Source organism: Saccopteryx leptura, chromosome 8 (assembly GCF_036850995.1).
Source record: "Saccopteryx leptura isolate mSacLep1 chromosome 8, mSacLep1_pri_phased_curated, whole genome shotgun sequence".
Lineage (NCBI taxonomy): Eukaryota > Metazoa > Chordata > Mammalia > Chiroptera > Emballonuridae > Saccopteryx > Saccopteryx leptura.
This window is the reverse complement of record NC_089510.1, coordinates 97,182,271-97,198,897: the sequence shown is the minus strand read 5'-3', so window position 1 is coordinate 97,198,897 and position 16,627 is coordinate 97,182,271. Positions and strand designations below refer to the sequence as shown.

Here is a 16,627-nt window from a genome sequence, read left to right as displayed (position 1 = left end):
ATTTCTCCTTCCATTTTAAACGATAATCCTGTTGGATAAAAAAGACTTGGTCATAAGCTCTTCTTTTGCATTACTTTAAATATTTCTTGCCATTCCCTTCTGGCCTCAAGTGTTTCTGTTGAAAAATGGATGTCATCCTTATGGGGGCTCCTCTACAGGTAATTGACTTCTTTTCCCTTGTTGTTTTCAGTATTTTTTTTTTTACCTCTTAACTTTGGTATTTTAATTATGATGTGTCTTGATGTAGGCCTCATTGTGTTTCTTTTTATTGGAATTCTTTATGCTTCTAGAACTTGAGTGACTTTTTCTTTAATCAATTTAGGAAAGTTTCAGCTATGATTTCTTCAAACAGGTTCTCTATCCCAGGTTCTTTCTCTTCTCCTTCAGGAACGCCTATGATGAAGATGTTACTTCTCTTCATATTGTCACAGTCTTCTGCTTCTTCCAGCCTGTTGTTGATTCCTTCTAGTGTAGTCTTCATTTCTGATAATTGCCATTTCTGATTCTTTTTTATGATTTCAGTGTCCTTTCTGACGCTTGCAATTTCTTTATTTAGGTGCTCATTAAGTCCATCCATTGTAGCTTTGAGATCCTTAAGCATCAAAACAATCATTATTTTAAACTCTGCATCTGGTAATTTGATTATAGTGGTATCTTTTAATTTTTTTTTTTTTTTTTATTATTTATTCATTTTAGAGAGGAGAGAGAGGGAGTCAGAGAGAGAGAGAGACAGGGGGGAGGAGCTGGAAGCATCAACTCCCATATGTGCCTTGACCAGGCAAGCCCAGGGTTTCGAACCGGCAACCTCAGCATTTCCAGGTCGACGCTTTATCTACTGTGCCACCACAGGTCAGGCTATAGTGGTATCTTGAGATATAGATTTAATTCGTTCTATAACTGAGCTCGTCATTCAGTCAACTCATATATCAAACTGCCTATACTGGAACCGTGCGTCAACAAGTCAACTAGTGGCAGCTTCCCAAATCACGACTTTTATCTTAGAATTTTACTCGGATCTCGAACAAAAATACGGACTGAGTCGCAGCTCGTATCTGAAAAAATTCGTATGTTGGTCTGTTCATATCTCAAGGTACCACTGTACTTCCATCTCTTTCAGTTCTTTTTCTGTTCATTTTTATTATTGATTCATATGGTTTATGTTCCTGTCTTCCCATTCTTTGTGTGTGGTTTACAAGCTTGTTAGAGTTGTGGGTCTGAGGTTGGTTTATGGAATGTGGCTTCTCCTCCAGGACTTTATTCCTCAGTTGCTTGGATTTTAATTCTCCTTAACTAGTAGAGCCACTTAAAAGTCTTAATTTCTCTGCTGTTTTTTTTTTTTGCTGAGTCCAGCAGGAAGTGTCTGTGTTTGCTGATCCCAGAAAGGAGCTTCTATGTTTGCTGATCCTAGCAGAGGGCTTCTGTCTTTAGGAGGGGGGAAGTCCACGTATTTTTTTTGGTGGTTGTTTAAACTGTGTCTAGGAATGCAGTGGGTGTGACCTGAGATTCTGAAAGTGTGTTCTTCCCAGTGCCACTGCGGGGGCAGGGTGTGTTCTCAGTATGAAGGAGGAGGTGTAGCTCGGGTCTCCCTGGAAACCTGAGTCACTGCCCCTCCCTTTTACTTCCTCCTTTCTGAAAGACCTTTTGCGCTGATTGCAGCTGGAGGGCTTTATGGAGGTGGGTCAACTGGTTCCACACTTGTCTTGTGCTGGCTGGAGGGAGCAACCCCTCCCCCAGCTATGGCCGCCTCGGCACTGGAGAATGATTTTGGTCAACTCATGCTCTCTTCTCCCTGTCACCATTTGTGTCTCCATGTCTTGATCTTTCCACTCTCCTCATGCAAGACCAGTCCTCTCTGCCCTCCACGTCTCCAGAGCCCCAAGCAAAGGGCTGTGAGCGATATTTTCTGCGCTGGCCCTTTAAGGTTTCACTTTCTTTTGGCAGCTGCTTACCACAAACAGAACTCTCGCTCTTATCCCTACTCAATGCTTTCAGGCTGTCTCCCCCAGTCCCTGGGTTTCTAGGCTAAAGCTCCAGTCCTAGGTATGAGGACCCCTGCCTCTCAGGGTTTCTCTCCTTGCAATGGGAGCCCTTTTGTACCCTCAGCCTCAAGCCTCTCCTTGCTCCTGGGAATGGGGGAGCCCCTATCATGCCCCCGCATTCCTTACAAGATCAGTGTGGATTATTCTGTGCTCCTTGGTTTTCAAGTCTTGTTCTTTTAGTCCAAAGTTGGTTTTTCACAATGAATGTTCTTAATTTGTAATCCAGTTTGGTCATGGGAGGTGGCAGTCTGTGCATCTGCCTACTCTGCTGCCATCTTGGAATCTCTGAAGTTATTTATTTTTGATACAAGTCCCTTTTCAGATATGATTTGCAAAATTCTATTCTGTAGGATGCCTTCTCTTTCCTTTCAAAATTTTTTTATTTACTAGTTTGAGAGAGAGAGAGAGCAAATCATCATTTTGTTGTTACCATTTATTTATGCCTTCACTGGTTGATTTTTGTATGTTCCCTGACTGGGAATTGAACCTGCAACCTTCATGTATTGGGACCACACTTGAAACAATTGAGCTACTAGCCAGGGCCTCTTTTCACTTTCTTTTTTTTTTTTTTTTTCCATTTTTCCGAAGCTGGAAACGGGGAGGCAGTCAGACAGACTCCCGCATGCGCCCGACCAGGATCCACCCGGCATACCCACCAGGGGGCGATGTTCTGCCCCTCTGGGGCGTCGCTCTGTTGCATCCAGAGCCATTCTAGCGCCTGAGGCAGAGGCCACAGAGCCATCCCCAGCACCCGGGCCATCTTTGCTCCAATGGAGCCTTGGCTGCGGGAGGGGAATAAAGAGACAGAGAGGAAGGAGAGGGGGAGGGGTGGAGAAGCAGATGGGCGCTTCTCCTGTGTGCCCTGGCCGGAAATCGAACCCGGGAATCCTGCACGCCAGGCAGACGCTCTACCGCTGAGCCAACCGGCCAGGGTCTCTTTTCACTTTCTTTATGGTGTCCTTAGAAGCACAAGTCTTAAATTTTGGTAAAGTCCAATTATCTAATTTTCTCCTTGGTTGCCTAATCCAAGGTCAAAAAGATTTACAGCTATGTTTTTCTTCTAAGAAACCTATACTCCCAGATCTTATATTTAGGCATTTGATCCATTTAAGTTATTTTTTTCTTTTTGAGAAAGGCAAAAAGAGAAAGAGAAGGGTAAAGAGACATAAGAAGCATCAACTTGTAGTTGCATCACCTTCTCATATGTGCCTTGATTGGGGGGGGGGGCCTCAAGCTGAGCCAGTGAATTCCTGCTCAAGCTAGTGACTTTGTGGTTTCAGTGTCCTGAGCTGACCCTCAATCCTCTGTGCCACCACTGGTCAGGCTCTTTGTTTTCTAATATGGTGTGAAATAGGGGTTCAGCTTTTTTTTTTTTTTTTTTTTTGACAAAGACAGAGAGATTGACAGGGACAGACAGGAAGAGAGTGAGATGAGAAGCATCAATTCTTTGTTGCAGCACCTTAGTTATTCATTGATTGCTTTCTCATATATGCCTTGATTGGGGAGCTACAGCAGATTGAGTGACCCCTAGCTCAAGCCAGCAACCTTGGGTTTCAAGTCAGTGACCACAGACATGATCCCACGCTCAAACCAGCGACCTCGAAGTTTTGAAACTTGATCTTCTGCATCCCAATAACACACTATCCACTGCACCATTGCCTGGTCAGACTCAACTTCCTTTTTTTACGTGTGGATTTCCAGCAGTCTCAGCATCATTTGTTAAACTGACCTTTTTTTTGCTCATTAAATTTTCTTGGTACCCTTTGTTGAAAATCAATTGACTGTAAATGTATGGGCTTGTTTTTGGATTCCTGATTCTATTTCATTGTCTTTTTTTTTTTTTTTTTTTACAGGGACAGAGAGTCAGAGAAAGGGATAGATAGGGACAGACAGAAACAGAGAAAGATGAGAAGCATCAATCATCAGTTTTTCGTTGCGACACCTTAGTTGTTCATTGATTGCTTTCTCATGTGTGCTTTGACTGTGGGCCTTCAGCAAACCAAGTAACCCCTTGCTCAAGCCAGCAACCTTGGGTCCAAGCTGGTGAGCATTTTGCTCAAGCCAGATGAACCCACGCTCAAGCTGGCGACCTTGAGGTCTCACACCTGGGTCCTCAGCATCCCAGTCCAATGCTCTATCCACTGCGCCACCACCTGGTCAGGCCATCTATTTTTTAAAGTCATACTTAAAGCAATTAGTAAGAAAATTTTTATCAACAACAAACTCACCTGAACTTTAACTTCCTGGTGGCTGAGCAGAGGAACCAAATGAGGGACTATTCCAGAGTCTATTACCATCTGTATCTGTTCATTGCCAGCATCAGTAAGGTAAGAGAGGGCCCAGACCGTATCTACCAATATCTAATGAATAAAATGAAAATTCAAATAGCTTTTAAATATCTTCTCATTTTAATAATACTTAACTATACAAATTAATCTATAATTGTTCTGTCTTTTTCTCTCACCTCAATTCACTGGAATCTTAATCTTTTTAATACTAAATATCATCACCTATGAATGTTTGTATCAAGTATATACAGCTTTAAGCCATATTAAGAATGTTTTGAGTAATTATGACCCTGTAACAGATTAGTAATTGATCTTAATTCATTAAGATACAAACATGCTACATAGCACATGAAGTAGAAGGAAGAAGACACTGTCTTTCCCAAATATTTAGACTGAGGGATATAGGTCCAAGGACATTCTAGTAAATGTACAAAGTTGAAAAGAGTATATGTATCCAGAATAGGAGTGGTTCCAAACATCTGGGCTAGATGGATACATTCAAGGTGTGGTCTAGTAGCATTACTACCATATGGGTAGGTATGTCTGAAGCTAATGCTCCAGTATTAGGATTAGCAATTTCATCTTTTCCAACCTGTTTGCTTTGCCTTATAAAAACGGAGGCAACTTCTCAAATAGTGGAAGTCTCTCACAGCTGCAGATCAAGGCATTAAAAAAACATACAAAAGATAGCCCCTCTAACTTACATTAAATAATTACCTGTAATTTTAAATTGTATTTTTAATTACACCTGTACATTATTTCATCTTTCTTTGTATTTAAGACCAGATCAGAAGTTATGGCAAGAAGGAAGTATGACAAACAACTGTTCAACTACTACATAAATAATACAATTATTGAACTAAGACACAGGAATAAAAACTGCCTGGAACTGTACTTTCACAGCCTTTCTGAAATATGGACTCTGTGTCAAAAGACAAGCCAGAGAAGTTTGAAACTTAAAACTCTAAACCAATGTTATGCTTAAAACATTCAAGAAGCTCCTAGGAGAAAAGGAAACATCACTTTGCCATTTCTCCTTTCAGAAATTTAAGAAAGCTCTATGGATATTTTTAATGTTAAAAGAAGACACCAAATGAGAAAACACACACACAATGTAGTTAACAAAATATGTGAAGTAACAAAATTTCTTAAAAACGATAACTATTTTTTTCCTGGAGAACCAAAACATATGCCAAAATCTATTGATTACGAGCAAAAATTTCAAGTTACCTGTGCAGGTCTACCGGAAAGTTCTGTCCGTTTCTATCACAAGTTTCGACACGTAAGCACGTTTATTTGGCGCATGTGTGCCTCTCTATTTTATCACTTAACGTATACATACCGACGTAGCAAATTAACTAAAACAAAGTTGATTCATGTTAGTCTTATGTGTGAAGCCATAGTGTACCCATGGCTACTGATCAAGTTCATTTATGGCACTGTACTTTTTACGAATTTCAACAAGGAAGAAATGCTACAGAAGCATGTCTGTCGCATCCACCATATTCCCCAGACTTAGCACCCTCTAACTATCACTTGTTTTTGTCCTTACAAAATTTTTTGAAGGGCAAAAAATTCAAAAATGAAGAAGATACCAAACAAGCACTGGTTCAATTTTTCGCATCAAAAGATAAAACATTTTTCAAAAATGGGATATACAAATTGCCCTCACACTGGCAAGCAATCACTAATAATAATGGCAATTATATTACTTAATAAAGTTTACTGATGGTAAGAAAAATTTGTATTTTGTTTTATTCCAAAAATGGACAGAACTTCCCGGTAGACCTTAAACACAGATAGGTATTTTTTTTTTCTTTATTTATTCATTTTAGAGAGGAGAGAGAGAGGGGGGAGGAGCTGGAAGCATCAACTCCCATATGTGCCTGACCAGGCAAGCCCAGGGTTTTGAACCGGTGACTTCAGCATTTCCAGGTCGACGCTTTATCCACTGCGCCACCACAGGTCAGGCCCAGATAGGTATTTTTTTAAAGGACCAAAAATGAAGTCATTAATATGCTCATATCAAAATCACAATTTAAATCAGACACAATCCCATATACACTTTTTAAAATAAATTTAATATTCCATAATACGTTTACAAACTACATACAACTTCAATGTCACTTGTGGTTTGTGAAAGCAGTTTTGTTTTTATTTTTTTACTTCTTCTTTTACAAAGTGAGAGGCAGGGAGGCAGAGACAAATTCCCTCATGTGCCTTGACTGGGATCTACCTGGGAAGCCCCCTACTGGATGATGCTCTGCCCACCTGGGGGCACTTTTTGGCAACAGAGCTATTTTAGCATCTGAGGCAAGGCCATGGAGCCATCCTCAGCACCCGGGGGCAATCTGCTCTAACCGAGCCATGGCTGTGGGAGGGAAAGAACAGAGAGGGGGGGGGGGGAAGGGGAAGGAGAGAGGTGGAGAAGCAGATGGTCTCTTCTCCTGTGTGCTCTGATGGGGAATCAAACCCAAGACATCCAAACGCCAGTCCGACCACTACCACTGAGCCAATTAGCCAGGGCCTAGTTTTCACTTCTTTGATGGTCTGATTTAAGAACTTGCTGCTAAGTGTTTATCTGAGAAGACTATTTTTAGTAAATACTACTTAGTAAACATGCTACAAATAAAGAACAGTATCAACTGGCTTGAGAAATTAAAGATATATCAAAAGCAGAAAAAAATTACAATCTTAACACGATTGGTGTAAACAGGTAGAAAGAACATACTAAATCTCGAAATAAGGTCAACCAAATGTCTGGTTTTCTAATAAAGGTTAAACTGTGAGATTAATGGATCTTTATTAAAATCCTTGGAAAAGTAAAATATTAACATTTATAATTTTATCCAAGACATTGGCTATAAGGAGCCAAAACCAAAATTTGCTACATGTTCTTCTAAGATCCTAAATAATCTGGAGCTTAAAAAATATTTTTAGAAAAAGATCATATTTGTCTAATGAACTCTGTATATTATGTCACTCCTGATACAGTATAATTTTAACTTTAATTTGTTCCATACGCTTTAGAGAGATCCTAGTAAAATGGTATTATTCTAGAAATTTTAAAGGAATGGAGCAGCTTATCAAACACTGGTCATCATACCATACTGCGTTTTTAAAGAACTACAAGTTCTTGATTATTACTATGAATTTCATTCATGTGATTTCCTTTACCAATTACACATATTCCTAGCTTTTTCTAACAGTTATAGCTGTACTGGCTTTATAAGCAGTCAGGACAGTCTTCCACCCTCCTTCGCGCTTCCTGAGTTGCTTTTTCCTTTGCCATCTGTGTTAGTAAGAATGAAGGTAAGTAAAATATATTTGTTATGTTTAAACTTTAGTCTGCACCGATTTTTTCCCCTTATTGTCTGGATTTCAAGAGTTATCTCTATACTAAGTGAAGTGACTACCAAGGTCACTATAAATGGCAAGTAAGGTAAAAATAAAATTAAAGAGCAAATAATGTCCATGGTTTGGTGTATGTATATTAATGTAAAGTTAAGCATAATGGCACAAATATTTCTCTTTTTTATCTTTCAAAAAACAAAAATACCTGGTGTTTGTGTTCTCTAATTGGCCAGGCTATCAAAATGAGCTTCCATAAAAAGCTCATGATCAAAGAACTTCCAATTTAAGTTTTACAACACAAATATATATGTCTGTGTGTGTGTGTGTGTACATACTTTATTGTTTAAACAGGCTTGATTTCTTCTTTAAAAAATTTCTTTTAAAATTTTTATTTATTGATTTTAAAGAGAGAAAGAGAGGGAGAGAAAGAGAGAACATTCATTGGTTGATTCTTGTATGTGCTTGACCAGGAATCGAGCCTACAACCTTGGTGTATCAGGACCATGTGCTAACCAACCAAGCTATCTGGCCAGGGCCTCGGCTTGATTTCTTTACTCAAATTACATTTAGTGATGTAAGTAAACACAGAGTAAATATAAAAATGCCAAATTATGTGTCTGTTTAGAGTATGCTAACATAATGTCCAATATAACATTTTCTCCCCTATGTCACAGGGAGCCCTAAACACACATAAAAACATATGAAGCGTTTACTCACGTTTACATCTGTGTGATGAATTAAAACACAAAGAGCTGGAAGAATCTAAAGAGAGAAATATACACATAGATAAAAACGTACACATAATGATATCTACTTTAGTTTAAAAATAAAAAAACACATACAAAAAATCCCACTTGTTTACCTCCTGAATGGTTTCCATTGGGGGTGGTGGGTCTTTATGCCGACATAAGTTGACCATAACCCAAGTAACATTTCTTAAGAATGTTATAGGAATAGATGGACTTATGAAGGAAAGTAAAGGTTTCACAACTCCAAGACTTATGACATAATCTCTACACTGTGGCCCATCACCTATAGGAAGAAAAATATATTCATTCAATAAAGTATGTTGACAATAAGCAATTAAAAAAACAAAGCACTGGGTTCAACATGCTGCTTTCTGTATTTTAACCAGTTATTCAATTTAGTTTTATATAAAAGTTTTAAAACTTAGTTGTTTTTTTAAAGATTTTATTTATTTATTTATTTAGAGACAGAGAGGGATAGATAGGGACAAACAGGAACGCAGAGAGATGAGAAGCATCAATCATCAGTTTTTCGTTGTGACACCTTAGTAGTTAATTGATTGCTTTCTCATATGTGCCTTGACTGCGGGCCTTCAGCAGACCGAGGAACCCGTTCCTCGAACCAGTGACCTTGGGTCCAAGCTGGTGAGCTTTGCTCAAACCAGATGAGCCCGCGCGAAAGCTGGCGACCTCGGGGTCTTGAACCTGGGCCTTCCGCATCCCAGTTCAACGCTCTATCCACTGCGCCACCGCCTGGTCAGGCTATATAAAAGTTTTAGATGATAACCAAATTCACATTTTAGGCTGGAGCCAAAAGAAGCAACGTAAGGTACTAATTAAGGGTCTTTTTGAACATTATTCACATATTCAGGGTTATAGCCTATTCCACTTATAAAATGTTTTTAAGCCATCTAAACAATAAAAAACTAAGTTCTTTAAAACACTCTGCAAACAGAGAATTGTTGCTTTAATCTTCTCTTTCAATAGCAATTTCAGTTTAACAAACTTTCATGTAACAAAAAGATGCATCAAAATACTATGAGAGAAAATTTTTGTGAAATTTATATCGATGATACAATATTAGAGCATTAAGAGTACTAACTATAGGCCCTGGCCGTTTGGCTCAGTGGTAGAGCGTTGGCCTGGTGTGCAGAAGTCCCGGGTTCGATTCCTGGCCAGGGCACACAGGAGAAGCGTCCATCTGCTTCCCCACCCCTCCCCTTCTCCTTCCTCTCTGTCTCTCTTCCCCTCCTGCAGCCAAGGCTCCACTGGAGCAAAGATGGCCCGGGCGCTGGGGATGGCTCCTTGGCCTCTGCCCCAGGCGCTAGAGTGGCTCTGGTCGCAACAGAGCGACGCCCCGGAGGGGCAGAGCATCACCCCCTGGTGGGCAGAGCTTCGCCCCCTGGTGGGCGTGCCGGGTGGATCCCGGTCGGGTGCATGCGGGAGTCTGTCTGACTGTCTCTCCCCGTTTCCAGCTTCAGAAAAATACACACACACACACAAAAAAGTACTAACTATAAGTTATTCTATATATGTACAAAACTAAGTAAAAAAAAGGGGGTGGGAGTGGGGAGAACCAATACCCTATTGAGCTCTATCTCAGATCTATTAAAAAAAATGTGCAGGTCAAGAACTATGTTTTAACAAGCCAAACTGTGTTTTTTATTCTATTTTTTTAATAAATACGATTCTGATAAAAGGCTAATGTTTGGCCTGACCAGACGGTGGTGCAGTGGATAAGAGTGTCGGATTGGGATGTGGAGGACCCAGGTTCGAGACCCTGAGGTTGCCAGCTTTAGCACGAGCTCATCTGGTTTGAGCAAAGCTCACCAGCTTGGACTCAAGGTTGCTGGCTCGAGCAAGGGGTTATTCAGTCTGCTGAAGGCCCACAGTCAAGGCACATATAAGAAAGCAATCAATGAACAACTAAGGTGTCGCAAGGAGAAACTGATGATTGATGCGTCTCATTTCTCTCTGTTCCTATCTATCCCGCTTTCTGATTCTGTCTCTGTAAAAAAAAAAAAAAAAAAAAAAGCTAATGTTTGATCTATCTAGAGCAGGGCTCCCCAAACTATGGCCCACGGGCCACATGCGGCCCCCTGAGGCCATTTATCCAGCCCCCACCGCACTTCAGGAAGGGGCACCTCTTTCATTGGTGGTCAGTGAGAGGAGCACAGTATGTGGTGTCGACACAAAGTGCGGCATTTCTCATGTACAGTACTACTTCTATTTTGTTTTATTACTTTAAAATAAGATATGTGCAGTGTACATAGGGATTTGTTCATAGTTTTTTTTTTTTATAGTCTGGCCCTCCAACGGACTGAGGGACAATGAACAGGACCCCTGTGTAAAAAGTTTGGGAGCCCTGATCTAGAGCAGGGGTCGGGAACCTTTTTTGCTGAGAGAGCCATGAACGCCACATATTCTAAAATGTAATTCTGTGAGAGCCATACAACGACTCGTGTATGTTATGCATTACCCAATAAAAATTGGGTGTTGTCCCAGAGGACAGCTGTGATTGGCTCTAGCCACCCGCAACCATGAACATGAACGGTAGGAAATGAAGGGATTGTAATACATGAGAATGTTTTATATTTTTAACGTTATCATTTTTTTTATTAAAGATTTGTCTGCGAGCCAGATGCAGCCATCAAAAGAGCCACATCTGGCTCGCAAGCCATAGGCTCTCGACACCTGATCTAGAATGTCACTGTAATTTCTGGTATGAAAACCATGTTGAAGTATTACATATCACAAGTAAAAAAACTTTTCCTTGCACTACAATATTTGTAAATAAAAAGCTTGTCCATTTTGCATCCATACAGTGTATAATTAACTTTATAATGTTACTGGAACTAATATCCAAAGACCAAGATGCTACATTAATAGTTGTAAATCTAAAATTTGGTATTAAAAGCAAGAGGAACCCTGTATTCACAAATGAGAGCATTTCTAACAGCAATACAGAGTGCGGCAAAAGTAGGATACAGTTGTTCTGATAGAAAACGATTCAATAATAAATAATACAAGAATAAACTCTGTTTCATGTACTCATTATACAAGCCTATTTTTGCCCCACCCTGTATATTGTTAGCCAAGCAAACTTTACAGAGAAATCCTACCTTCTTCAAATTCATAATCATGGACACTAACAATCCCTTTGCCTTCCAAATCGGCCCCCCAAAGAGTAATAAAAAGCAGGTATATCAAAGCAATACTGATTATTTCCATTCAAAAACAATAACAACCCTGTGGCAAAAAATAAACTTTAAGGAAGTTATGAAGGAACTCCCAATTTTTTCCATTCTCCCCTAGAGAATACTTTAATTTTTGAGTTTGAGTGAAGTGTAGGCTCAAGTTAAAATACAATCCTTGAAATATAGAATTGTCTTTATTTTTCCTACAATTATTTAGCAGAATAAACCTGAAGTTTATCAAATACGGTAATCATGATGTTCAACATTTATTAATGAGACTGTCCACAAGCTACAGATACCTCCTGTATGATGATGACTTCATGACGATAGTAGAGAACATATTTTAATGTACTAAAATCAACAAGAGATATCAACATTTTAATTCAGACTCTTCCCAAAACTGCTATTATGGAAAACAAATTTTGTTTAAATCTGGCACCACTCCTTTTTTTTTTTTAACATACTTTCTATGATATATATATCATATATATAATAAAGGAGGAGAAACAAATTATTTTTCATTTTCAACTAATAGAAGACATTTTTATTACATATTATATGGTAACAACAATTGCTAAACTACTATCACAAGTTTAAGACAAACCTATGATATTTCCCAATGCCCACACTGCCTGCTCACAGACATTTTGATGGGGTGAGTGGAGAAGCCTTAGGAAAAGTGGCACAGCATCTGAGGGAGAAAAGCAGATCATTTAACAGTTATTATGTCAATTATGTCTCAGTAAAATTGAAAATAAGGATGAAGATACATACTACCATCTAAATCAAAATCAATCTTGATTTTTGCTGAAATCTTAAGAGAAAAACCTATAAAAAATACATTTGAAATATATTGTCATTATATGATTTATTAGAATAACAGCAGTGGAAATTTCTGACTAGTAGAACACTTGGCATCAAAATTACAGTTTTAACATACAGAAAAATGTCAAATTAAGCTGGTAAGATTTCATTTACCGACTAGGATTTAATGCCAACTTTAAGATTAATTACTTATAGATGAAGCACTATCTTCAAATTTTAAAAAATAAAGTCCAATTGTTAAAGTAACTTTTGAGTTCTATCACATGAATATCACACGAGTCTTTGGAAGGCCAGTGATTCCTGTGCCATGTAAGACTTACTGAGTCAAAAAATGATTTTGTTGCTTCACAGCAAGGATGAGAAACAGAATGGTTTGTATCTGAAAAAGAATACTGCGCTCAACAAATGATTCCTCTATTTCCTTTCTTCCTTCTAAGAACGCTACTTAAGTGCATGTATTTCAATCATCCTTACTTATAATAAAAACTAATTAATTTGTCCATTTTTTTGTATATTAAGACAGACTAGCAGTGTCAGCAGAGGCAGAGATTAAGGTCAGTTGAGAACCCGGGTGCAGAAGAAAATATTGGGCCCCTTAAAAAAGAGACAGGAAAAGTAAAAATACATGTTAACCATTTTGTTAAATAAAGTATTATGTACTATTAATGTTAAAATTGCACATATGAAACTAAACTTGGTGTCATTAGAAAAAAGTATAAAGTTGGGGTTTTGCGGGGCCCTTCAGAAGTCGGGGCCCAGGGTGCGTGCCCAGTGCGCCCGTCATTAAATCTGCCTCTGAGTGTCAGAACAAATTCTGACAAATATTATAACACAAGTGTCTACATAATAAAATGCTTTACTCTGATAATATTTTTGTTCCCCTTCAAAATCATGTTAGTGTCTAACATTTTAACAAGTTCAGACAAGTGTACAAGCTTATAACTTGAAAAGGATTTTAAAAGTTCCTTCTTTAAAATAAATTTCTGGCAGTTGTGTAAAAAGAATTTCTTTGGTAGAAGTATCAAATACTATTTATGAAAAAAACATGCTCAGTTATTACTTCCAATAATAATTTCCCATTATATCTCTTGGAACATAAAAGAAAAACAATCTTATTATAAAACAATGAAAAAAATGTCAAGCCATTCTTTTGATAGGACCACCTTACAAAAAAAGATTTCTATAAAACATGATAGAAATCTCATTAAAAGTGGCCCAGAGGCAGTATGGCAATGGGAAAAACATCTTTATTTCTATGATGGCCAATAAATAAAGTATATATAATCACAGTAATATAATCTGAATAAGAAATGTCAGATTTTGAATCAAATGAATTTTTGGAAATAGACAATGTCAGTCACTGTATAAGATGATTAAAGTAATAAACTTAAGATGGCCTATTTTAACTATCTAAGGTGTTACCGAAGGCCTATTATAGTATAAATGTAGCTCTATTCTTTTTAGTTGAATCACTTTATTTTTACTAAACTTTTTTAAAAAATCACAATTTCGTCTATTAATAACCAACTTACTGGACTGAACTACTGCTTGAGTTTGTTCAGAGGTTCCAGATGCAATGTTTGTCAAAGCCCATGCAGCTTCAAACTGTAAAGAGGGACTACAAAAAACATAATTTTAAACAGTAGGGATTTTTACATTGGCCTAAATATCTAACAACTATTCTTCCCCTCCATAGCATTATAAAAGCATTACTATTTTATTTCAAAAGGTATCTATATACATTCAGAACTTCCTTAAACTTTCAATGATTATTTAAATTTTTTCTCAGTATAAAGGCATAAAATTTACTCAGGTTTCCTTACTTTTAAAGAACTCTTTATTAAGATACCTGCACTTTATTACCCAAACAGTTTTCCCAAGCACCTGTCTGGCCAAACTATTTCTTGCTAATTTTCAAATCTTAAAAGTTACATGTATTGCCCTGGCCGGTTGGCTTAGTGGTAGAGCGTCGGCCTGGCGTGCATAAGTCCCGGGTTCGATTCCCGGCCAGGGCACACAGGAGAAGCATCCATCTGCTTCTCCACCCCTCCCCCTCCTTACTCTCTATCTCTCTCTTCCCTCCCGCAGCGAGGCTCCATTGGAGCAAAGATGGCCCGGGCTCTGGGGATGGCTCCTTGGCCTCTGCCCCAGGCGCTGGAGTGGCTCTGGTCGCAACAGAGCGACGCCCGGAGGGGCAGAGCGTTGCCCCCTGGTGGGCGTGCCGGGTGGATCCCGGTCGGGGCGCATGCGGGAGTCTGACTGTCTCTCCCGGTTTCCAGCTTCAGAAAAATACCAAAAAAAAAAAAAAAAAAAAGTTACATGTATTATTCTCAAGTTCCTCTTTGCCTTTACCTTCATCTCTTGATATAAATACAAGCTTTTATTTTTCACTTTGGCTTTTCAACTCCATCTCCTAGTCCTTTTCTTTTTTATTTAAAGATCAAACTACCGTATTTCCCTATGTATAAGACACGCCTTAATTTTGGGGTCCGAAATTTGGGGGGAAAAAAAGTATTACATAAAGTTACTGAACTCAAGTTTTATTCCTTATAAAACTCATACAACTCCTCATCACTGTCAAAATTCCCATCCATTAGCTTGTCATCATCTGCGTCTGATGACGAATCACTGTCTTCAACAATGAGTGCAAAAACAAGTGCAAAAAAGCGAAAAATTAAAGTAAAAAAATCTACAGCCACTGTATAAGACAAACCCAGTTTTTAGACCCCAATTTTTTTGTAAAGTGCGCCTTACTTTGGGTGATGGGAATGAAGCATAATCAAATGTCAAAATAACCTGGAGATATTTTCTCTGAACATATGTACACTGATTTATTAATGTCACTCCCTTAAAATTAAAAAAAAAAAAAAGGTGCGGCTTATTATACATGGGGAAATACAGTATTTTTACTATGTAAAGCATACATCCTTAATTATTTCTTAAAATAATGTACTTACTTATCATCTCTTTCAAGACAATGAACTAAAATAGGCAATATTCCAGATTTTATTAAGTCATCAATTGGTGGATTTCGATCACTGGACAAAAGCTTCCTGTAAGAGATATACATACCCCTTGTGAAACTTAATCACATTTAATTAAATTCAAGCTCATATATATAGAGAGATTGCAGTAAATCTGAATATTTGGCACAAATACTATCTCTGAAAGTTACTCTCTAAACTTATATAATGCAACCTTTTTTCCATTAAAAATTAATTTGTAAATTTATAGATTATTAATAATTAGGAAAAATGGTACGCATGACCACTTTACTGCTTTTTTGTTAGTACAGAAATATTACTCCTTCAGTGAAGTCCCATATAACATAAAAAGACAACTAAATGTTTCATATGTGTTACCTCTGGACTTAATTTTGAGGTCAGAGAAAAAAAGTGGGCAGACTCCTTCAACATGTTATCTACCTTGCTAAGAAAGAAATTAACTGGTCACCAAAATATCCAAAATTATTCATACCAGGTCATCACAGAGAAAGATGAAGGACAAAAACCGTAGGCTGCTGGTAAAAATTTACAGCTGATACTAGTGTCCAATATTTCATCCTACTGTACACACTGAATAAAAGGTCGTATAAGCTCAATAACGTTCTTATCAAAGTAACTAAAGCAAAATGAAATAAGCACAGCAATACATAGAAAAATATTCAATGAGATATTGGAACTATTAAGGTAAACAAAGACAGACACATTCATCCTTTCATCATGGAGCTTAGAGGATAAAACCAAACTTGATGTCTATTTACACATGTTGTAAGACTGTAAGTTTAGCTGAAAAGCCCTCAATGTGGCCTAACCCAAATCTTCGCCCACTGGGATCCTGTGCACGACTATATAAATGCAATGTTTAGAAAAGCTTAATAAGATCATTCCCCTATATCAGGGGTCGGGAACCTTTTTGGCTGAGAGAGCCATGAACGCCACATATTTTAAAATGTAATTCTGTGAGAGCCATACAACATACTGTGTACGTTACTCATTATCCAATAAAAATTTGGTGTTGTCCCAGAGGACAGCTGTGACTGGCTCCAGCCACCCGCGACCATGAACATGAGCGGTAGGAAATGAAGGGATTATAATACATGAGAATGTTTTATATTTTTAACATTATTTTTATTAAAGATTTGTCTTCGAGCCAGATGCAGCCATCAAAAGAGCCAC

General features: G+C 38.1%; 1 protein-coding gene across 1 annotated transcript in view; it reads right to left on the bottom strand.

The window, feature by feature from the left end:
- KPNA4 (karyopherin subunit alpha 4) overlaps positions 1 to 16,627 on the bottom strand; it is an 88,030-nt gene that overhangs the window by 24,562 nt on the left and 46,841 nt on the right. Inside the window, exons 6-11 of the mRNA XM_066347948.1 lie at positions 15,407 to 15,502; positions 13,982 to 14,067; positions 12,229 to 12,315; positions 8,544 to 8,713; positions 8,399 to 8,443; positions 4,268 to 4,399 (exon numbers count right to left, since the gene is read on the bottom strand). Of these exons, the coding sequence (XP_066204045.1) occupies positions 4,268 to 4,399; positions 8,399 to 8,443; positions 8,544 to 8,713; positions 12,229 to 12,315; positions 13,982 to 14,067; positions 15,407 to 15,502 (616 nt within the window). The remainder of the gene's footprint in view (positions 1 to 4,267; positions 4,400 to 8,398; positions 8,444 to 8,543; positions 8,714 to 12,228; positions 12,316 to 13,981; positions 14,068 to 15,406; positions 15,503 to 16,627) is intronic.